The 24,842-nt window shown below is 35.8% G+C and overlaps 1 protein-coding gene across 3 annotated transcripts; it reads right to left on the bottom strand.

Annotated features, from left to right (window-relative positions):
* Positions 1-3,233: 3,233 nt before the first annotated feature.
* Positions 3,234-22,617, bottom strand: MANEA (mannosidase endo-alpha). Of its 3 annotated transcripts, XM_069804892.1 has the most exons (6): positions 22,501-22,518; positions 21,925-22,045; positions 15,515-16,107; positions 11,794-11,903; positions 9,300-9,376; positions 3,234-8,589 (listed from the first exon to the last, which is right to left on the bottom strand). In XM_069804892.1, the coding sequence occupies exons 3-6, from the start codon at positions 16,062-16,064 to the stop codon at positions 7,953-7,955; spliced, it is 1,374 nt and encodes a 457-aa protein (XP_069660993.1). In that variant the 5' UTR covers positions 16,065-16,107; positions 21,925-22,045; positions 22,501-22,518; the 3' UTR covers positions 3,234-7,952. The 3 variants fall into 3 exon arrangements, with proteins under 3 accessions (XP_069660993.1, XP_069660994.1, XP_009919800.1); XM_069804893.1 differs by lacking the exon at positions 21,925-22,045 and having other exon boundaries at positions 22,501-22,617; XM_009921498.2 differs by lacking the exon at positions 22,501-22,518 and having other exon boundaries at positions 21,925-22,434.
* Between the last annotated feature and the right edge of the window lie 2,225 nt (positions 22,618-24,842).

Below are 24,842 nucleotides of genomic sequence, written 5' to 3'. Positions count from 1 at the left end.
GTGAGGGATTTTTTTAGCCTGCCTTTGTTAATGCCAGAACTTAGGCTCTTTCCTGGTTTTATCATTGGGACAGAATCTTCATTTGAAAGATGTCTTTTATTTCTAAAACTTTTCTTTATTCTGTTGTTTAACTACATGAACTTCTTCCAGTCCTCTTAAAAATTTTTTCTGATTGGTATAAAAATCAGGTTATATTGCTTGCATACAGTCAGACTTTTAAAATTTTTGCTTTGTGTTTGTTCTCTAATGTTTTCATTAAAAAAAAAAAAAAGTACCAATTCATGCAACAAATTCCAGGTGCTAGTAGTAGATCAGGAAGCTTGCCAAAGGCTGGACCTAAATACCAAAAGAGATGTACTTTTAGTATGCTAACAGTACGACTAATGCTGATTTCTATTTGTGCCTTCAGAATGCATTTTTTTGAAAGTAGATCGTTCATTCACCTGGAATAAAATTGGTGTACTCACCAAGAATCATATATGAGGCAATACAAGGACTGCTGAGCTTCTCACAAAGTAAATAGCTGGCTACTTCTTTCTCCCCTGAAAAATCTTAGTATTGTTACTAATAGATTAACATTGCTTTCTGAAGTATTGGCTTCTTTTGAGCCAACATGTCTATCTTTTAAAAGGAAGTATTCATTGTTATTAAATTGTTTTGATTAGTGGTAATGACATTATGAAATATTGTATAGTTGAAATATATATTGTAATACATAAATTCATACTTATCAAACTTTAACTGGTTACCTGATCTTATCATAAAGCTAAGATTGACTACTTGTTAAAAGTATTTTCTACCATAGTACATGAGACTTAGTGGTAATTAGTGGTAATGACATTATGAAATATTGTATAGTTGAAATATATATTGTAATACATAAATTCATACTTATCAAACTTTAACTGGTTACCTGATCTTATCATAAAGCTAAGATTGACTACTTGTTAAAAGTATTTTCTACCATAGTACATGAGACTTTTCCAAGAAACTTCCGTTAAAATCACAACAAACTGGCAGCCTAATTTTTCACTAGTATTCTAAAAACAACTGGAGTTCTGGTTTGTTCTTTTATTTGTTGAATCACACTACAGTTTGAGAAATCGGTCTTGAGGGATCATGCTGTGTTTCCATAGCAATGACTTCAAGTTATAAAACCTACTCTGAAGGCCAGGTCCTGCTCTCAGATGCATAGGGCTCATTTCAATGCATTAAAAAAAGAGAAAAACAACAAACCACCTGTTACTTTGTTAGCTCTACGCAGAGCTAGCAACACACCTCTTTAAAGTTTTAAAAAACATCTAACTAAAAAATGTGACTTTCATATATTCTAAGTAGAGATGACATGCAATTTAAAAACAAAACTTATTTTTTAAAAGTGGCAGGTCAGTTCTGAATGCAACAGCAGATATCAACATTATCTAATAAAATTGATTTAGTTTTCTCCAACATGGATTTTTAGTCAGTCAATATACAATTTTGCTACTTTATGTTGAAAGCAGTTGTTATAATCTATGTTGAAATTATTATCAAAATTCTCTAATTATGAAAAGTTCAGTAAATTTATACCCATACTTTTAGATAAAAGATTGTAGGAAGTGAACTTGAATACTCTGATTACTTCTGACTATCCACACTATTTAACTGCTAGGATCAAGAGAGCCATTCTGGATGACTCCACGAACAATGACAGGCACAGATCTGGGAACTGCTTAAAACTGCACTAGATTTCCTCTGTTATACAAGGGTAGTTATATTTTTCACAGAGAAATGGAAAAAAAAAAGTGTGCATACATTTGCATACATATATTCTAAGATCAGAATTTGTTTTAAAAAAGTCTCCATTTTTTAATGTGCTAAAGCCAGCTTTGATATAAAGAAAAGATTTCTCATTACTTTCAATAAGATCACCACACTGTATAACATAAGTATCTTCTTTCTTGACTCCAGCGTAACAGACTGTACCTTTCTATTTGTAAAATACTGAAACAATTATGATAGGCACAAGATATTTTTACGCCCAATCTACCAGTAAAGTAGGTCAGGGAATTAATTTTTCAAATTTTGATTGTATTAAACTTCTGGATATTCCATTATTTTCACAGTGTTTTTCTAAATGTGACTAACTTCTAAATGAAGTTTAAAAAATGAAAGCTATAGGTGCTTTTTGTTGTATTACTGTTTCCTCTATCTACACTGCCAAGCTGAAGAAAACAAACATGAACATAGTCTTTCTTCCTTGTCTTTCACACAAAGAATTTATTGAATATACATTCCATATACTGTATAGAAATTGATCAGATTAGATAAACAAAAAAGGCAATAAATACTGTTTCATTGTTATCTCTTTCTTCTTTCTACTAAATTCAGATGAAGTGATATGGAATACCCTAGGAGATATTTTATCTACTAAAATACAAAAGTACTTCACAGTCTACTACTAAAGTGTCAATTACAGGTACATACCTAAGTTCAAATTTCAAGTACACCTTGTGTTGATTACCTTTTGCATTTCCTGAGACAGGAAATTTTCAGGAAACCATTTGCATCATGGAGCAAAATACTCTACCTTAACTACAGGGAAGAGTCACTTACAATGTGATACACAAAGGAAATACGAAATGATGAAATTATTCAACAATTTAAAATACTTTTGATTCACGTACAGAGATACACAGTACTGACCACATGTGTGAATTAGCTTTAATCGCTTCCTTACCAATGTAGTTCACTTGCTGGGAATAACGAGACGTATTTTTCAAATACCAAAAAGGTAATTTCACATTTCTGTGAAATTTAAGTAAAATGGCAACTGTTACCTTCTAGAGTTTTTATACCTGAACAGCACAATATACTATCAGAATGCAACAAATACTTCTTTGACCCCACTGTAGTATTCAGTTGTAAACCATTCTCCTGTGAGGCTAATCATTTGTGCACCTATCCCTCATAAACTTCTGTATGAAATGTAAATTTTAGTTTTAATTTGTCAAAATACAGTCATACCTCAGGACTCAAAGATACCTGCAATACTATGCACTAATGAACTCACTTAGTAGCCTAATAACATGTAATACAAATAGGCCTAAAAACTTCATAAGTATTGTCTGTTTAAAAACATTGTGATAAGCCTGTTGTTTTCAGTCTAATTAAATTCTACACACATTGTAACAGAAAACTAAAAATTCACTTTCTAAACTTGTATTATTAAAAAAATATTACCACACACTCCATTTAAATCATACTTTCTGGGCATATATTTATTGTTCATGAAAGTATTCATACATGAGCAACTATGTTTTTTGTAAACATCATAGGGAATTAAAAAGATTGCTTACTTAAAAGTAGCAGAATCCAGCCTGTAATTTTAATACAATGATATAGTACTTTAAAAATAATGACTTCAGTTATATGCACATATATATCAATAGACATACACACACACACATACTTGGTTTTATATATGCATGTAAGCAAATGCATCTCTGCCACAGCCAGGTAGGGTATTAAAAGAAATGTACTTTTTTTTATTCATGTTCAATACATAGCAAAGACACACTATCCATTTACAACAAAATCATATCTATACAATATCAAATTCATATCAGGCTTTTCTGCAGTGCCAATAATCTTGTAGATTCTCTTTACTGAATATTACAACTATGAAGTCTTAGAAATACCATCACTTTAGAAGTTTATGCAACATTTAACATGCTGGTCAAAAGTAAAAGATAAAAAAGAAATGAAATATTGACACTATCTTAAGCAAATAGAAAGATGAGGATCAATACCTGTAAAATACCTTAAGACTGGGAGAGAGATTTTCAGCTTACATTAAGTGGTAAATAATTTGTCTGTAAATACTTTCTTTCTTCTTTTTAGGTACACAAGATTCACAAAAAAAAGTGCCCCAAATTACAGTATGTCCTCGTCCATGTGCCCAGTTACATTCTCCTACTAGCAACACAGTGCTGAAAACACTCCTGTGAAATGTTTTCAAGAAAGCCCAAGAGCCATGTGTAAAATGTGTTAATTCAAACTATGCAGAGTGTATACATATCAAATTTCAAAATAAAAGTGTGTTCACCAAGACCCTTCTGCTTCAACAACCTCTTAAGAGACAAATCATTGGCACCTCAAAAGAAAGGCACTAGACAAACACAATGAACGTCAGTACAGAAACTACATTCACAATAATCTACAGCTTGACACTGAAATAGTAACAGCATATGCATGTGTTCTCTCCTTCAAAATTCAGTACAAGTTTATAGATCTGAGAAACATGCACTACTATACAAGATTTAATACAAATTCTTATTTCAGAGAAGAGGTATTAAGCTTCAGTTCTGAGACAGCTCACAGAACTAAAACAATTTACTTGATCACAACTGACAGAAGCAGAAATGAACCTACAGATTTTCTTTTAAAAAGAAGATCTCTTACCACAAAGACTTTCTACTTGTCTCAGAAACCATTTCCTCTCTGAAGATACTCAGTCAGTAGTATGTGATCAATAACTTCAGGTATTTCCATATTTGCAGAGGCGTAGCATGGCATGATCTCTATTAACACTTCCCATAGTGTTTCTTGCCTAATCTATATAGATGTAGTGTATCACTCTACGTACTATAACGTACTATGACAAGATGAGTCAAATGCAATTAATCAGTGTAAAAATATTAAAAATAACCATTATATTTTTTTTCAATTAGCCAAGAAATAATAAGGGTGTGAAGCCAAAGTGAAATAGGATGTAGATACTACTTAAATTCCATTTCAGATCTCAAACTCATAACAAATATTCTTCCCTCCCTCCCAATTTTGGTTGCATGTTGGAGTCTTTTGTTTTGTTTTGTTTTGTTTTTTTTTGTTACTGTAACTCTGAAGCTTGGAGCAATCACCTAAATACACTCACCTTGTCCCTTCTTCACCCTAATAATTGTGCAGTTATAACAATCTTATTCCTTTGCATTTGTACAAATCCTCTCCCACAGACCTATATTTAATCAAATTTCCAAAAACTATCATGACTGCATCAGCAGTCCATCAGCAAAACTCTCCATCCCCTATAACAAGAAGTAGCACTAATATTTCTTCTAAGTAAAGAGAAAGTATTGGGCAGGTCGGTAGGGTAGTTCTAGTAGCTGCTATTCCATCAGCTCTTCTTAGGATCATCAAATTAAATTCTGAACTCTGAAATATTTTACCGAGTTGCATATTTATATTTTAATTCACATTAAGCACATAAAAATACAGTAAGTGCTCAGGGGCGATGAATTTCTAAGCATTTAATTTTCATTCTTTTCTACAGAAATTCTGTAAATTCTTATAAAGATACCACTAGACACCAGTGTGTGATGGCCCATACAACTTCATGGCAAGAACTAAATGATACCTTTACAGCAATTACAGAAGTCTTTCAGAGTAATGAAGATCCATTACACTGTTAACATAGATTATATTTTAAACAAAATAGCTCACTTGAGTCATACAACACTCTACAACAAATTTCAGAAGTTTCTATAAACACCAACAAAAGGAGCATCTTTCAAAGTCATGGAGAAAATAAATTGCCACTGGGAGAAAGTAAGGAGCTGAAAGCTGAGTGCAAGGTTGTCAAGACTAGTAAAGTGCTCAGACAACTACAGTGAGAAAAGACCAGTGGATGACAACAGTTTAAGCCAAGAGACTTGTCCTTTCAAAAGGTTTGATTTCAGAAGATTTTTAATAATATATGCAAAAATTTAATAATTCCCTCACATTTAAAATAAATATATAGGCTCTTTGGGCTGTAAAATCATAAACATATAACAAATTATAAAAACAAATTATGTATAGCTATTTAAGGGATTTATAGTAAAATGTATAAATCAGTTTCCTTAATAAAGGGAGTGAGTGGTTAACTTGGAAGTGGTAAAGGTCTAGCAAGTGCTTCACATGTCTCAGACACTGTGGTCATCAGACTGTGGTCTCAGACTGTGGTCATACCTATATCTACTTCAGTTTATCCACCTGAGTGTAAGTAAAACAAAATAAGCTTTAGTAAACATTTCTTTCAGAATTTCACAGAAATGCAGTAGGAAAATGCAAAAAATTATGAAGAGATATTAATAAGACTCCAACAACTCTAGAGGAGCACTTCAACACACCAGGCTATATATCTCTCAGCCAATTTCTGCATTTTTTTCAAGCTGCTCAGGGCATTATATGACACTTCATCTCTAACAACTGTGGATAAATGACAAGAGAATTAAACTGTAAATAAGTGAAAGATACAGAAACAAACCTTTTTCATACCAGAAAGACTCTAGAAAATATTAGTAGTAACTGGTTTATGCTTATTTGGAATGACAAAGGTTTCTGGAAAAAACCATACTATTTTGGTTTGTCTTTCTTTAACTGGAAGTCCTCACATTCACCTTACAACTTCATGGACAGATTACTGTGAGAACTCAGTAAAGAGTGTAATTTCCATGGGTCCTGCTGAAATCAATGGAATTCTAGTGGTCACAATGGTTCCAGCATATGAACTAAAACACAGGATCAGCACCTTGTATATAAATATAAAAAACAACTAAAAAAAAGCCACTTTGCTACAGATTAAACACTTGCTGCAAATAAACAAAACACTGCCATTTCTAATATTCCAAAGTTCAGGACTTTTCTATGAAGTTGTATGAAAATGCAAAAAAAAGGATTGCTGAGGAAACACGTCCATGTGACTCGATCCTTTCAAGCTTCATCAAGAAAAACAGTTAATAATCACAGCATTTGAAAGGTGAGATTCTTAAGCCTGAAAATACTCATTTCCAGCAACACCACAGTATAAAGGTAGGGTTGGTAGGGAGCTTATCTCAATGATAATAACATTTTAGTATCTACTATTCTGAATCCTGAAACAACTAGATGAACTGTATGAAAAATAGAAATCTCAGATTTCAAATTAAACTAATGGGTAGTTGCTGTTATTCCTACCAAACTAGACTGCTCCTAAATCAGAAACAAAAAAGCATTTCCTAAAATTATATTTACTGTAGGACTAGTAAGATATTAGCTTTATAATCTTTAAACATTTTAAAAAACACACTAGATCTGTGCCTGCAGTCAATTAGCAGACAAGATATAACAATGGAAATTTTAGTATATTTTTTGCAAGTTTAGGGTTTTCCCTCCCCCTCAAAAAAATCTTTTCCACTTGCAGTTTCAAACAATTTTTTTTAAAAATTTGAAGTAACATAGAAAAAAAAAACTATGTTACTCGTCAGTATCCAGTAATCTGCAAAAGTCTGCACTGTGTACCAAACATAAAAAATCAAAGTAAAGTAGAAATCTTTCAGCAGTTCTTTGGAACTCAATCTTTCAAATACTTTTTTTTATTATTTTAACAAAAACTACTAGTGATGCATCATATACCTCTTCAGTTTTTACCACAAGGTAGTCACATGTCAAGAACTCCCTGTGTGCAAAGCGTTAAAAACAGTAGATGTAGATTATTCCACACACTACAGACATGCATCCTGCAAGAAGCTATCAGGATAAGCATTCAGATTACAGGAACACTTTGATTAGAAACACAACTGCAAGAATAAAGGAAGTAAGCATAACTATGCCAAATTTTTGTTCTACTTTGGTCATGTAGAGTTATCCCATGCACGTGTTCTGGAAGCTCAGCATGCAAGTTACGAAGTTTAAAAAAAAAACAGCCAACGAACCAAACAAACCCCCAGCATTTTCCCTGAATATTCTTGAACTACAACGTCAATGAGATGAGATGCCAATATTCTCATCATCTTTTTACTCTTCAAAATTCAAATTCAGTAGTAGTGCATATACATTCAAAAGATATAATTTGAACATATCTCTAATAAAGACATTTAATAACAGATTTTTCAGCTCTCAATTTCTTTCTCAGTGTAGTCAATGCATTAGGAAACAACTGCAGCAGCAACAGCTCACATAAGCCACTGTTCTTGTTCTTTTCTGTACTTCTCAGACCACTTCTGAGTAAGCTCTAGGTAAACATTTGGTTTATGCGGCTTATAATCAAGGTAAACCACCTGTCCAGTCCGTTTGGGGACAGCTTTTTCAATCTGAGTTCCCTCATGCCATTCATTAAAAGATGTAATAGAAATGATTTCTGGTCGCACCAAAAGGGCTGCACTGAAGGCAGTCTCATAGTACTTCCCATTGACACGATTACGGGTGTTGTGGTTGTTCCATGGTCGGATACTGGTATCAATATACCCTGGCCCCACACTTGGAATAAACATTAAGTTGTTACTATCACAAAAGGCTTTTAAACTTGCCCAATTATGATGAGATGAACCATAGGAGAAGCCATTGGTGGCAAAGTATGTGTACATTCCATCAAAGCCGCTTCTGTGAATGTCATGCTTATGTCTTTCTTCTACAAGAAGTGCAATGAATAACGCATCATACGGAGTATTTCGAATAGTCTGGGATCCAGAAACAGTTAACAGATTCGCCCATATTTCAGGAATTGTTACATAAGAATCATAAACATAAAACATTGGAAGAAATCTGCCCGTGCTGGTCTTATGCCTGTAAAAGGCTGGATGGCCTCCATATCTATAAAGCAAGCAAGCATCATTAAGACAAAATTTGCCATTTGGAAAATACTGTTTCACAATCTGAGCTGAAGACTTTTCTTAAAACACTAATTTAAAAAGATAGTGCATGTGCTTCAAAACATAGCAGTTCATATCCATTTTCAGTCCAGTATTTGCTGAAATATTAAATAAAGAAATCTGCAAAGAACCTTTAAATTACTACAGATTAGTAACTTAGTGTCGAACTGCACTATAGGTATTGGTTTTCTCTGAAGGGCAATTCTCTAATTCAGTATGAAATAAGACAGTCTAAGTAGCATTGGTAAACAAAACAACTAGTAGCTGTACAAGATTTTAATTCAGCTTGACAAATTATTAGAGGTCAACACATTAAAACTCTACCTGCTAGTTTGTCACTATAAAAAACGTACGTTTAATTTATATATCATGTAGCTAATACTTTAACTGCTTTAATCTGAAGTATCATGACTTGTGATACTAATGAATGTTGAAAGCAATTGACATTTGAGTATCTATGTAAAATTCACACTTCAGTATTTAAAAAACAGACTGAGTTTTGTACCACTGAAATATGAACAAAGTTTCTTATAGTTTTCTTCAGTCTTGGTGCATGTTTTTACATATTCTTCCAAGCTTTAGATAATATACAGAAGTCCCCTAAAACAGCATGCAACGAACCCCAGAGGAAACCATTCTGAAAGCACTCACTTGTCTATGATGTATTTGACGTTGTGGTACATACTGCGATCATCTCTATCTTTGTAAGGTTCAATATGAAAAGTCACCTGAAAGATGAAAAACTAGTAAGAGCAACACAAACGTAAAATACTATTGAATACACGGGTACCGTGTATTATATGAAGCGAGTACCAGTCGCATTAAATATAGTTCCTCTTTACAGAGCAAACATTTTTGTTAGTCTATTTTGAGAATAATCCAACCCTAATTCAACTCCTGCACTGCTAAGATTAGAAGCTTCAGATCCAAAGAAGTTTGATAATAGAGTAAATATTTAGTTTTGTACATTAAAACAAAACACTGCTTTTGTTTTTCCTAGGCTACAGCAAGTAATAAGCATGCTTCAGAAAACTTAAAGAACTACAGCAGAAACTAAAAATTGAAATAAAATAATACCTATTCAAGTGTCAAAGCACTGATTATCCAATGAAACATTTTAAAATTTAATTTCTAAACAATGTATTAAATTTGCGATAGACAATTCTCCAAGGAGAGTTTTCAATGTCAAAATAGATTTTAAGATATGGGATATGAAAACTTTAAAATTTTATAGATTTATCAACAGCAGTAAACTTTTGGAACTCAATCTAATATAATGTGCTGCCACTGCTCTGAATTTCAAGCTTGGAGCTTATGGTATTATTTAACCTATACATGTGAAGTAATTTCAATATAAAAATGCTATTGTTTTCATATATACAATTAAGTGGAAGAGTATATTACATTAATCGAAGCAACTAGTTTTTCAGAAGCAATTTTAGAGCAGAATGCATTTAATAAAGTCTTCAACAACTCGGCAAGAGTAGTAAATTTCCATTGTAGAGCCAGTATCTATCTCTATTAGGTATAAACTACAGGAAAATACAGTTTAGACTAAATCACTAGGACTGACAGGATAGGTTGAAGAGCACTATAATTTCATATTTCATGTCCAACTATCAAAATCAGGCAAATCAAAAGGACATATATTTTAGCAGACTTGTATTTAGCAGACATAATAAAAATGTATTTTGTATGTTGGTTTTGGTCTACCGACATTCCTAACGCTTAACTGTACTAACTTACTAGCGCAAGAATGTTTAAAAACATTACTGTGAAGGTAGCATTCCCTGGTAGTACCTATACTTCATATCTATATTCCAGTAATTATTCCAAGCAATAACAGCAGTTCCATCCATATTCCAACCATTACCATACTATTACATGCATCTTCCTTGGTAGCTTATTTCATTTTGCCTTGGCTCCTTTTAGAGACTTGAATGTTAACAAGTTCTTTTAGGTGAGAGCAAGCTCCATCACATGATCTGAAAATCTGGGGGAAGGATAATACTTTTTTTTTTCTTTTTAATAATTTACTATTACATATGTGCAACTTATGCCACATAATGTAATTCATACAGCATTTTTAACAGTTTCAAAATTACTTCTGTATCTGATTTAACCTTTCTACCTTCCTCCTGCTTGTCAAAATCTACAGTTGTTACTAGTGACAAGGAATTTCTCTGAGAATCTGCAACTTGCATGACCAACTAAAACCAGAGCAGATGAACAGGCTGTATTTTTAGTCCCCAGTACAGACAACACCCTCCAGATATGAAACATATACAACTTAGATAATTTAAAAACTCAAATTTACTACTCAGCAAGACTAAAAGGCAATGCTTTATACTAAGGGAAAATACAAGTTTTACTCTAAAATTAAACAAAATCAAACCACAATTTTAGATTTTACTGATCAATCCATGTAATCTTTAATTGATTTGATATTTCACCTATTTCAGGAAGCCAGTAATTTAGCCTTTCTATCCTGTCACGCCCTGGAAAACCCTAGTCAGAGCAGCACCTCTTTGACCTTACTGTCCAAGGCAAGTGTTCCTGACACCTTCTGGAATAAAGACATTCATTCAAACTAGAAAGTCTAGATCCTCTTTATTACTCAGAGATGCTTGCTCCTGACCTCTATGATCAGGCGCCAGCAAGTTATGTGGTAATGCAAAAAATGAGGTTAGTCTTTCTTCTTTCTCAAAGTTCCTTCGTTTATAGATCATTGTATTCCAAATATTTTCAAATATGTAATACTTCTCTCAACTCTGAAGACTCATTTGAAAACATGTCTAATTTTAAAAACTGTTTCCTAAAAAAAAAATAAAATAAATCCATAACACCATACCTTAGATTCTGTAAGCTTTAGATCTGAACCAAAACAGAAAAAAGGCAGATTGTGATATTTATTTTAGTTGTAAGGCAATATTGCTTAGGTCTTATCAAAATACAGTGCAATTCAAAGGGCAATTATATCTGCTTCTATGACCCCAAAGAAGTGCAGCATAATAGAAGACAGAAACAGAAGCCACCACTACGTGACAAGCCTCTCTGCTCTACACTGCAAGTCGAATGTAGTAAACTGTTAACAAGCTTTACTGTCCTAAGTAGTCCTATTTTATGCATCTTAAAAATACTTTACCTTCAGATTATATTTGTGTGCATAATCCAAAATAACAGGCACCAAATCATCAGTTGGTTCTCCATTTTCATCAGCCATACCTGGTGGGTACCATGAAAGCACTATTACACCTGAAAATACAAAACTTAAGTTTTAAATCATGTTATAACATACACTTTATATGTTAAACAACATTGTCATGAGTTATAATTATTGTTTCATGTGAAATCTACATAATATAAATGAGAACTTCAAATTACTTTTTAACCAATTGCAAAATCTCAGTATTCTCAGAGTGGATTTTAACTTTTCTCTTCATTTAAAGGACAACAAAACAAACAGTGGTAAGATCATCTGTCAGGGGAACAGGTTTGTGCTCAGTGTTCCAAGCCTGACACTTACAGCCATTACTTCCCACTTTTCAGCACAGCCTCCTAACCTCCAGGTTGTACCAAGAGAAGGAGAATGTTCCCAACTAAGGCATTACAGCAGTGCCACAGTACAGCCAGAGAATATCAAGATACATAGGGTTAGAGAACACTTAAGAGATGAGTGCTATGCATGTGATGAAAGAGATTCTTACTTTATGAAACTTTATTCCCCACCATATTTCTGCATTGTACCTCTGGCACTACTACAAATCAATCATTTCATACTAAAAGCAGTGACTGTAATCCCACAACCTTCCTTCTTGCTAAAAGCAGTTACTATGGTGTAATCCACCCTTCCAACCATGTGAAATTAGGTTTTAAATTTATTACCTAAAAAAATGCTTGAGTAACTCTCAATAATTTAAGGACGTTACTATTCTTGTCAAAAAAGATGACAACAAATACAATGTCCCTATACTGTAACTTTTCCTGATGCTCTCCATGAAAGCACAAGAACACATACCACTTCAGAAAGGCTAAATCCCTTCCTTCTAAAATTAAATGCTGTCAGATAAATAAATTAGAACTTTTAGGTGTGTAGCTGGAAATAATATCAGGACGCAGACAAGACAGAAAGAAATACATGAAATACTGTTGTAGGAGTATTTTCCTAACAATACTATTTAAAACATATGGAAGAATAAGTCAATGTCTTTTTAACTAGTTAAAGATTAAAGTACACGAATCAGGTCACTGAAATAGGGAAGTATATACTCTAAATTCCATCCATGTTACCAACATTATAATATTCCTGACTAACAATTTCCAAACAAACAAGTCCAAAATTATGAAAAAGAAAGCATAAATCAGAGTCAATATACAGTCATCTTCTAACACCAAAACCAGAAATTTGAGCTCACTATAGATAGAAGTTAGTTCAACTACCCTCAGCATATATGCTCCAGATTTTATAAAAAAAAATACAAATAACAGACTATCACAAGAGATAGTCTGCTCAAGGACAAGAAAAATGCAATAGTTTACTGCATTTTATCACCGTATGTTTTATTTCACACAAAAGGACAGAATTCAAATGAGCAAGATGTGTAAAGGACAAGTAGAACAGCAGCAATGAACTCAAGTTACACTCAAGGCATCTTGAGTACAACATCTGTCAAGACCCTCTTCTATACCTTTAGGAAATGGAAAAGTTCAGGAGACAGAATTGTTCATCAAGGAACCTAAATTCACATTTGCATTGGTCATTCCCTGAGGAAGACTACTTAATATTTTCTTTCCTGTGGTTACAAAATAAAGTTATGTACCACTTCAGGAGTATAAAAAGGATGGACTCGATGCCAAAACCAATAGCATAAGCATGTTTAAAACCAGGGTAGAGTCATTCAAGACAAATGAAGGACTTCCAAACTGGACTTCCACAAAAATAGGCTGGTGCAAAAAAATAAATTTCACCAAGCAACCTGAGGAATAAAATCTATTTTATTAATCTGTTAAAAATTAGGAAATAAATAAGTAAGGAAAGAATTGTAAAATATAAGAAGAATATAAGAAAGTACTGCATGAGACTCCTGCTGCTCCAATCTCTTACATGCCTTTGATCATTACACAATACTGGCTGAAAGAATCACTTACATTTTTCTCCTTTTGTAAGATCCTTGATAAAGCCTCAAAAAAGGCTAGAAGAAAAATTATTATTTACCAGAATGTAAAATGCAGTCATGGATTAGACATTGGCTAAGAGACAAAAAGAAGAAACTGTAAATAGTCACCCTCACAGTACACAAAAAATGAACAAAGTATAATTCTTATTAAAAAAAGATGCAATATTTGAAGTAATGACCTGAGGAAAAAAAGTTGATGATTTATGTTGGTCAAATCTAGACAGAAGAAAACAAATTCAAGTGTACTTAAATCCTTAAGTCAGAGTAACAGCAGGAAAAAAAAATCACTTATTGACAAATATAAGTAACACGTTACAAAGAATATGTCACAGGAAGCATGAACTACTCGGTCACATTGCTAAGTTTTAAATGGAAAACTAACTTAAGCTACTAAAACCCCTTATTTTGCAAAGTATTTTTCCTAGTATTTGGTGCCTTTTCCACCAGCAGTTCAGCTTTATTAGACATTTGTATTTAAGAGGATGAGAAACCTCACAAGATTCTTCTAAAGCTACAAGTACCCTCTCTGCTTTCATCACTCCATCATGCATTATTTTGCTTTAGATAAGACTAAAAAAGTGCTTACTGGCAACTAATACCTGAGATTTCTCTGCAACAGTTTTCCCACTGTTGCTGGTGTTCCTGTTAATGGAATTATTGTATTACCAAAAAGGGTGAGCAATTTCCTATGTTTGTATTAAGCCTTGTATAAAATACAGGTTAGGTTAAAAACAGGAGAAAACAATAACCAAGAAGTCAACATGATACAGGTAAACACTACTAATGGGAATATAACAATTACATCAAACCTTAATGATTATGTGAATAAAAGTGATTCAATTCAAGGTGATTAGCACTCTGAATAACACTATGAGCTCTCCTCATTTTGCTGAACATTTACAGAAGCTGTTCAGAGTTTAATATTAGCCTATTATGACTGCTTATTTTAAAGAAGAACATAAAAAGGACTGTAAAGCCCAACAACAAAGAATGACACCAAAAATGTATTGAATATTCTTATGTATGTAGTCCATCTTATTTAGAGAAAGGGAACATCAATTTGTATTGGAAAAAAGATACTTTAGGACAAAGAAATAAACTATAATTAGCTACACTGAAACTATTGCACCTGAGTTCAAGAAGGCATTTCCATACCTAATGGGAACACCCATAAATACAGTGCATAAAATATAAATTGTATAAAAGCTATAATCCTACATGCTCTTTGACATATGAATTAATTCATAATTGTTATTACACACAAAGAATTCAGAAAAAAACCCACTATTTGAATGGACTGCTCCATAATCATGTTAACATGATTTACTGAAACCTGTTCTTAAAAACTGAAGCATTCATCTCCAAAAATAAAATACACAGACAATATATTCTCACAATGGTTTCTGTATTTTCTACATAGTTATCAGTGCTTAACAGTAAGTCATGAAACACGTGCACCTAGGGGATTACAAATATAGTTCTTACATTTCTGTGCTGTTACACTCATCAGACACAGCTTTGAAGAGGTAGGTTTCGGCTGGGGATTAAAACTCAGAAATACAAAGACATTTACTAGTTTCAGACATTTCCAGAATTACACAGAAAAATGGAAGAATGGGCCAGTTGTGTTTGTTCACATATTTAAGGCTGGATAAATGAACAACATGCTGAAACGTTAACATGCATTACCAGTTGAAGCTGAACGCATTTGTTTCATGTGGGCTTCTATGACAGAAGGGTCTTTGGAACTGTAAGATCCAAGTTCAGGATAAAAGTTGGCCCCAATGTCCTCAGGAGGATTATGCCTTCCCTTTGGATAATTGTTTGCAATTTTGGGATCCCAATGTGGCAACAATGGATGGTTCCAGTGAATATATTTACCATCAAACTGTGGATTCCCAAACCAACTATAGTAGAATATGTGAAAGTTATAATTAGGAGAAGACAGCTCTTCTTCCAGCTTGTTTACAGGAGGCATAGATGCTTTCATAGTATTGACTGCGATACTATGCAAATTACTGACACGTGTTACAGTATCTCCTTGAACCCTATTTAGTGAATTCGGTTTATTGTCTAAGAGCACTGTCCGTTGTTGAAGCTCGGGCAACAAACCAAGTCCAAATGGATCCCCAAAGCCAGCTCTGTCAGGTCGCAGAGTCTTCAAAGCCATCATTATGGAGCAAATAAACAAAATAAAAAGCAACAAAATGATGCATGTTCTTCTGCGAAATCTTGCCATGATGTCATAGTTCAGAATCCAAACAGAAGAATTTTGGCCGCAACTGATCAAAAGACAAATATTTTAAAGTCAGATTTCTTATTACCTAATTCAACAGTATAAAATGCTTCATAAAGTTTCTACATAATAGAAATAATATGAGACAAATGTGATGCATACCCTGACTGCATAAATAACAGCCCTTTATAGGGATGAGCAAAAAACATTTCTGCATTTGAGAACGTGTGTCAGGTTCTGAGGTTTTACCACCAAGGACTCACATATTTTACAAAACATCTTACTTTTGAACTTCATTGTGTTCCTAACCCAAATAAATCCCATGAAATGGAAATTCTGGTTACATTATTTCAGAACTATCATGTTTTGACAAGTCTGATAGAAATAGCACAGAAAATAGAAGAAAAAAAGCAGAAGCCATGAGAGTAGAATAATGCAGCAGCAGAAGAGTAAAGGTCAAAATGGGATAGGATAGAAGTACAGCTTATGTTCAGAATACAGGTTTCATTTACTAGCTTATTTACCACCTTCAGACCAAACACTTTGTGTTTAGTTAGCCAATACATTGACTAAATAGTTTGGCAAATTAAACTCAAAACAATGATGCTTTGCAACTTTACACATCTAATATTCTAATTTATTTTCTGAACTATGTAAACAAAAACCAGCATAGCATTAAGGACGTACCTCAACCAGCAAGTTGACTGCTGGCAGCCTGTTAGTACAATGTCACAGCTGCGTGACACTTCATGTAGAATTCCAGGACTAAGTTCAAAACAAGACCAATAGGTCAAAGCAAGATTTGAGCCCAGCAAGTAGGGGGAAGAAAATCAGTATAATGGAATGCCTGATTATGTTATTTATAACTTTAATTCCTGTTCAACATTAAACACAAGACAGCCAGAGAAAAGGATTAACAGAATTTAGGTTACCACAGAATTATGTGGAACAAGATTATGCATAAAACTGACAACACTAAACTGTAAAATCTTAGAATAAATTTCTGATTCAACAGCCATTAGACATTGCATAGCTGCGATTTTGTATTTCTGTCATTGACCTCTACATTTTAGAATCTTACTTTAATTCACTGGGATACACAGAGGTCCTTTTAAAATACTTATAAAGTATCTCACCTTAGTTTGCTACCAATGTTCTTTACTACTGTTAACGTGCATTAACATATAGCTCCATTGTCACAACACACTATTTGTTACTGCTGTGATAATTTTAGATAAGGAATTTTAGAATATGCTTTTTAAGAATACAGCCTGAATTGGATTAGCAGTATGACACTGCCAAAAATGGAGGTTCTCCTTCCATTTCCAACCTTACTCTGTTCATCCTGCTATCTACTTTTAGTTACCTCTGGGATTCATCTGGTTTTCACAGTAAGGTCACTCATACACTTCAACAGCAAAACCCTGTTAACATCTCAAAAATAAACAACAAAAAAACCCCAACGCACTTTCACCTTGTTAGACAGCTGACTCAAGTGAATGAGTATCACAGCACTAATGCCAACAAAAGAATTAATAGCACAGATGGGGGAAGGGAAGAGAACAAAAATGATGCTGCTCCTTTTGCCCAACTGGATTGCGAAACCATAGCCGGGAAAATGTTTTTATGGCATATATGCTTATAGTACTTCATGTAAGACTTTTTGTTAACTCATTTTACATCACTTTACATCAAATTACAGGGTTCTTTTTCAATAGCTCACAATCCATCCCAAGATCTTAGAATTTTGTCAAAGAGATTATTTGGAGTCCAGAACATTTTTCTTCTAACAAAAAATTAACTTTAAATACATTCAAACTAGTTCTACTGTTTTTCCTGACCTTTTCAATCTTCTTTCTAGTCTATCATGCTACCCCTCCCTGCAAGTTTAACTCAATTTTTGGATTAGACAAACTGAAGTTTTCTAAAGGGTCAGGATTTTTTTTTTTAAAGGTAACAATATTATTTACGTGGCTAGTGTATTAATGTATTCAGTTTAATTTAACCCAGATGTTATTGATCTTCATTAAACAATATACAGGACTGCCAGTGATAAATGACTTCTGCAACTGTTATTTTATCTCATCTCTTCTGTAAAAAAGAATTCATGACTGTAATGTCTATAATCAGAATGTTCACAAGGTCTTTCATTTGGGCTTTCCTATGTCATATCAAAGAAACTGTTCCCTTTTTATTCTTTGCTTGACATATCTGCTATTAAATTCCTCCTCTATTGCATCAAGATTTCACTATCATAAAGTGCTTTTTCTGAAGTGTCAGGAATTGATCTTAGTGCTCCATGTTCTTATTTCAACAAGTATTTTTCCAATGGAATATTTATCATGAAAGTATACCAAAAAACAAGCAGCACACTTACCAAAATTTTACTAGCATCAGGACAGACCCTGGTCTACCACAGAATATTATGAGCCTCTAGTATGCTTATATAGAGGCTCAGCATCGAAGTACAAAATTTCTAGAACAAGTAAGTGATACCTATGGCAAAGGCTTGTGTTTTGGGGAGACATCAGTCTCAAGGATGATTACATAATTCAGCCCTGACATAGACACCTATACTGTAAAAGCTGCATTGAAGACCTACAAGTTGGCAATGCTTGCATTATGTCATTTAATCTTGTTCAGAGCTACTCTTTAGAGACAGTGACAGATAAATTACGCTCATCAACACCAGTGCTACAGCAGAACAGCAATATTGGGGAAACAGATTGAGCAAACATGCCATGTGAAACAGCTACTTGAAGTTACGTCTATCCTTGGAACTGGAAAAAAAATCTTAGAATACATTTCTGATTCAACAGTCATTAGAGCTAGCATAGCTGTGATTTATATTTCTGTCATGGAAATCCAAATTTTAGAATCTGACTTCAATTTAGTGTGGTACACAGGTCATTCCCACATACTTATGAAGTATCTTGCCTTGGACAGTTGGGTGCATTTGGACCTAACAGCAATTCCCTTTCTTAGTAGGAAAAAGTCAGCCTGAATAACTTCAGCTTTATGCAGATTAAGATCTCACACGCAGTTACTCTAACTCATATGATGACTTGTTAACTAGTAGCAGCTTTTGGATTCTAACCCCAAGTTTGACCCATGTTGGTATACCAGCCAAAAATGTAAGCAGTTCAAGCTCTTTCTCTTGCCTACCGAATTCATTTTAGAAGAACAAAAATATCTGTCTGTAACAGTTCAGAAGGAAGGAAGAGTTAGTTTAGCTCACCAGTCTCTGCTTATGGGCAAAGAACAGGTCCAATGTAGAGCAATGCTTTACCAGAATAGTAGGCATCTTCAGCTATTTCTGGATCAGAGACTTCCTGAACAAAAGGTCATTTCTTTGTACAATGTGAAAAAACACCTTCTGTTTAGAAACTCACCTGCTAGTTTAATTTGATGCCCCTAGCTCTCAAATTAGAAGGGAGAGTAAGCAAGTATTTGTTTACATTTATTATTTACTTTTTTGACTTCACTAATAATTTAATTGCTTCTATCAGGTTCTCTGAGTTTTCGTTTAGAGAAATTTCTAGTCTGTCTAGTCTGTACATTGTACGACTATCACTGTATACATTTAAACATTTTTGAGGTGTTTCTTTTCTGTACTGTTTCAGCACCACTACATCCTTCCTTTCTGAGATTAGGGGAACACATCTGAATACATTGCGACTTTCAACATACCTCCTGGACATAAAATTGCTTTTTTTTTTTTTTAAATTTTGCTCCCTATCCCTTTTCAAGAAATTTCTGCTTTCTATCAATTGAGTTCACAGCTAATGTACACAATCTGACCACTAAATCTAGTTCCTGAGTGGTAAAAATGAGCTCAGAGGTCATTACTGTGAAATTAGATTTGTTTTCTTTACTCCATGCATTACACTAGATATTTTTAAAATAAATTTAATTTTTTTTTATTTTTTTTTTTTAATCACCCAGTCACTCCGTACTGGAAGGATCTTTGGCAAATTTTCCACTGAAAGGTGCCTGAAGAAGTCAGGATCTTCAGTTAACTCTGTCAATGTACTCTTCACTACCACACATACTTTTCCAAATCATGAATAGTTTGTTACCTTCAGGTCCAAACCAAAAGCACAGAAGTCAATTGATGTCTTTTGGTTTCCCCTTTTATGATTACAGATGCTACAATTTCCTTTGTTACACGTCAGAAAAATACAAAGCTTTGCCATGAAAGGGTAAACCTATATTTGCATAAACTTCAGTTCCCTTCTCCAGAAAAATCTTATGTTATTTTACTTTTAGTTTGTAAGCTGCTACATAGACTTTAAAGCACAAAATAAACGCAAATCTACTTATCCCTCTATTACCATCTCTGTTTCAAATTAATTTGTTTTTAATATGGGAATAAACAGTATGAAACTCATCACAGTAGTACAAAATCTCCAGCTGTTCTTCCTAAAACAACTAATACCTCCATGAAAAAAAAAGAAACGTGCCTGTAAGAAAAGCTGAAGTATTTTCTAAACTTCTCCCCAAACTTGACAGCAAGCCTGTCTCAAGGATAACCTCTCCCATTCAAGCTCAAACTTGACAGTGATAGGCTTTTTTTTTTCCTCCCTTACTGCTGCTTTTTATACCCTTAAGTTATCCTGCAGGCAAACCTTCTGTTTGTCCTCTCCACTATATGAAGAAAATAGCATGTAGATGGACAGCAGAACCTTTTCTCCCCATCATGTTTCCCAAAACAAGGATGTTTCTTTAGTCAGAGAAAAAAAAGGGAGGTTAATTACTCTAGATCATTTTGGCCATATGATAACTCAAGTTTCCATACCACGCCCTATGGGTTGTTTTTTCCAGTTTTACTGATTCCAAAAAAGAAATATGCAATGCAAAGAAAGTATGTTCAGATAAAACAGATGTATCAATTTTAGTAATAACCAGCAAATACTGTAACTTATTTGTTCTGATGTTCCTCAAACATAACAAATGAAAGTGCAATACAGAAGGCAGCTCTGAAAATCTGACTTTCTTGATGCAAGGGTCAGGTCATCCAAAAGTCACTGAGGTTGGTAGCTCCTGGTCACTATCAAAGCTTCTCAGTTAAGTTTTCTAAGCTTAGCTTCTCCTAAGATTTCCCAGCTCCAAGAATCTGAAAACTCTGAAGTGACAGATCAGGTCTAGACAGAGCTAAAGCTTCTAGGCCTTCAAAGCCTTTCATTCTGGAGCTACAGTGCAGGTGTGCACCCAGAAACATTACTTTGGCTCCCAAGTGACTGACCAGGTGAGATTTAGTAAACTTCCCAAGGGTTGATAAGTCTGTCCAAACCACCACATTTACATGGCACACTCTGGTATGGGGGACACAAATAATAAAAAAAGCAACAGAGGCTGACCACATCTTCCTTGTGAGAGCCTCAGGACTGCTTCTTGTATTAGAAAAACTGGGAAATTTCTCAAAATGTGTCTGCATAGGAAAAGTCTTTTTCTAAAGACTTTTTTAAAAAGCCCTTGAAAATCATTGAAGATGGAAGAAGACATTACATATGGCATGCAGACACTTTATAGCTGTGCTTACAGGCTAGAATGTATATATTTTTTAAGCACTTCCAACAATATAAGGTTTCTTTTTGGCCACCCAACTTAGAAAGAGGTATTTGAAATGACAATTCCAACATGGATAACTGTATCATTCACAAAACAGGGAATGTGATTTTTTCGCTAACCAGATCTGAATTTAAGAAAGATAGCAGCAAGAAGAAAAAACAATCCTGCTGCATTTCCTTTGCTCTAAACGTGGTAAGACAGCCTCCAGCATTAAATTATATTTAACATAGAAGAGCGTTTGACTTCAATGTGCCAGCGTTCTGCTGCTTTGAAAGGACATTGAAACACACACCGAACTTCGAGCTGCTGCGGACCACGGGAAGAAAGCAACCTTCAGCCAGCTGCCTCATCGAGAGCTACCTGCGAACCGGCTTCCCGGGGCACTTCACAGCACGGGCGGCTGCGGAGCGAGGCTGTTTGACAAGAGCGTAAAGTAAGAAAGGGAAGCGAAGCCAGCTCGCTGCCTTGCTCCCCTTCCCTGAGCAAGCCGCCAAATGACGAGCGGTCACACTTCCCTCCGCCGCTGACGAGCCAAGCGCCGGAGCTTTCGGCCAAGCACCAGCCCCCTGCCAGAAGCCGAGAGCCCGCCGAGAGGCGCGGCGAGGGGCCTTCGTCGGAGCCAGGAGGGAGGGCGCCGCCCGAGGGGCGCCCCGGCGCCTCCGACCACGGCTGCGGGCGAGGGCGGGCGCCTTCCCCGCCTCTCCCAGCCCCGAGGGGCGCCCCCGAGGAGGGCCCGACTCCGAGGAGCCCCAGGGCTGCTACGCCGCGGCGCCCGGCCCGGCCCGGCCCGTCTCCTGGCTGCCCCTTCCCCAGCGCCGCGGGGAGGGCCGCCCGGACGGGTGCTCCGTGGGCCGCTGCCGTTACTCACCCGCCCGAAGCAGGGGCGCTGCCCGACGGCCGGTGGGCGGGCGGGAAGGGGGGCGCAGCGGCGGGGCGGCCGGGCGCAGCGGCAGCGGCCGGGCGGGCCGGGCCGGGGAAGGGCTGTGAGGCGGGGCGGGATCGCACCGCGCCGCCGAGGCGGGGCGGGGGGGGCGGCAGGGGCGCATGCGCCAGCAGGGGCGCATGCGCGGGGCCGGGCGGCGGGGGAAGCGCCTCGGCGGGCGACCCGTTAAGCGGCGGTTGGAGCCCCCCTCTGAGGGCTCGGCGGCCGTTACCGCAGGATTGAACGGGGGGGGGAAGCCGAGCCCCTCAGGCTGCCTGAGGCAGGGTGCTCGCTGGGGCTCCCTGGCTTCTCCCTCCTGTGAGGGACGGAAGCGAGCAGCTGCGCGTTAGACCTCCTTTGGGCTTTGAAGTAGCCTTTTGTACTGGCAAGGCCTAGGAATTCTTCAGTGCTTTAAAATACTTGCTGGGTTGTCGGTTGTATTTCAGCCGGGGAAGAACCTGCTCGACGGTCATGGCTGAATGAAGCCCGTGGCGTAAATCTGCGGGCGCTGCTGTGTGCGGGAGCTGCACCCCTGCACTGCACAGGTGGTGGGTCACGCTCTGCGGTAGAGATGGCGAGGCACTGAGGAGGTCAGGGCGGTGGGGTAGTTACCCGTCTTTATACCACGTTAGCTGTAGGAGGATAAATCAGGAAAAAATACGTGGATAGAAGTGCGATAAATACTCCTGCTACGCAGTCGTTTTGCAATTGCATGTAATTGCAGTAGTGTAAAAATGGTTTCACTGATGTTTCATACGCTAACATGTCGTGTGCTTTGCTCTTTCTTTTTTTGCAAAATAGTGAAAATGGTCTATAAATAGTTGCCATAATGAGTTTAGTAACCAAGTCAATGAAAAAAATATACACTTATTTTCTACTGTAACATCAGAAGTCTGTCGAGAAGAACACTTGTTGATGAGCACTTCAGATTGACGCGATACAAATTCTTGCACTAGGTAAACAGCACGGTTTTCCCATAGAATGAAAATATTTCTTCCTTTTGCTGTATGAAAAGTGACTATAATGAGTTGGATCCCTGTGGTGTAGTTTGCCTGATGTTTTTTTAAGAATCTTTCTAAGCCCTGAGAGAAACAAACAGTGGCCAGAATTGTGGTTTCATTGAAATCAATATCAAAACTCTCATTGATTTCAACAGAGGCAGTATTTCACCTTGTATGTGGATGCAAAGACTTGGAATGAGTGTCTGGTACTGTAGATATAAACAAGATAAGTAAATTCAACAGCTCCCGTGGTTCTCCTTCAGTTCTGAGAAAATCGACAGGCAGAATTGTCGCATGATGTTTTCTTTATGCTGTCTGAGTGCTCTGATGGGAAATACATTTGCAGTAATGCATATTTGTAATTTATTGCATGAATCTGAATAATTTCATTAACAGGGAATATGTTGTTAGTAATTCAGGAATGTCATGCTGTACTAATAAATGAGTTGCCATATGAATAGACTGGAGGTGGAAATTTGAAAACTTGATATCCATTTCTTCACAGTCTTACAAAATTTTTCTTTTACTGCATTCTTTCTTGCTTTTCCCTTTTTTCTTTCTTTTTTCTTTCTTCTTCTTTCCTTCTTTCCTTCTCCCTTTCAAAGGAAAAGACAGTATAAGGGTGCTTTTCATTTCTATTTTATGGAGGACATAACTTTAATTTTCACTTTCTCTTTACCATGTGGAAGAATTCCTACTGGAACTAAGAAAGTTTGTTTGAAAATAAGATAATCAGAAGCTTAAAAGTGGAAAAAGTAAATCTGAAGCTTCATTTGCTCATGTTCCATTAAGAGTATGTGTTTACAGGATAAAAATTTACTGGTGTTAGGAAACAAACAGAAAAAACCCCACCATTTAATCAGAGGAAAAAAACCCTAAAATTTGTTGTTCTGACAGTTCTATTATGTCGGAACATTTTTGCTGAACAGACTGAATCTACAGGCTAAGATTTAAAAAAAAAAAAACAAAACTGTTGTATCACACAAATTCCTCCAGGCCTTTCTGCATAGTAAGGAGATTAAGCAATTGTGTTCAGTTTAAGTTTAGGTGGAACAAGGGAGGTTAACATGCTTGTGGTAATATCATTGGTTAACTTCCTTTATTATGTCTTGTGTTATATTTCTTTTTCCTTCTTGGTCTTATGCTTGATTATTTTTCTGTGTTAGATCAAGGTGTACCTTTCCCTAGCATGCCTTCAGTGTATATTCTTATCTTTCCTGCAGCTTCCATAATTTTCTTCTCTATTGTATCCTATAACTTCTCCCTTGTTCTTTATTTATGGATATA

Source organism: Haliaeetus albicilla, chromosome 17 (assembly GCF_947461875.1).
Source record: "Haliaeetus albicilla chromosome 17, bHalAlb1.1, whole genome shotgun sequence".
Taxonomy (NCBI): domain Eukaryota; kingdom Metazoa; phylum Chordata; class Aves; order Accipitriformes; family Accipitridae; genus Haliaeetus; species Haliaeetus albicilla.
Note: the sequence above shows the minus strand (reverse complement) of the source record. Positions and strands in the feature narration are given on the sequence as shown.

Coding starts and splice junctions, on each gene's coding strand:
- MANEA (XM_069804893.1), bottom strand. CDS start 16,064: ATGGCAAGATTTCGCAGAAGAACATGCATCATTTTGTTGCTTTTTATT. Junction 11,904..15,514: donor AATGCGTTCAGCTTCAACTG/GTAATGCATGTT, acceptor TTGTATTTTCAG/GTGTAATAGTGCTTTCATGG. Junction 9,377..11,793: donor CACACAAATATAATCTGAAG/GTAAAGTATTTT, acceptor TTCATCTTTCAG/GTGACTTTTCATATTGAACC.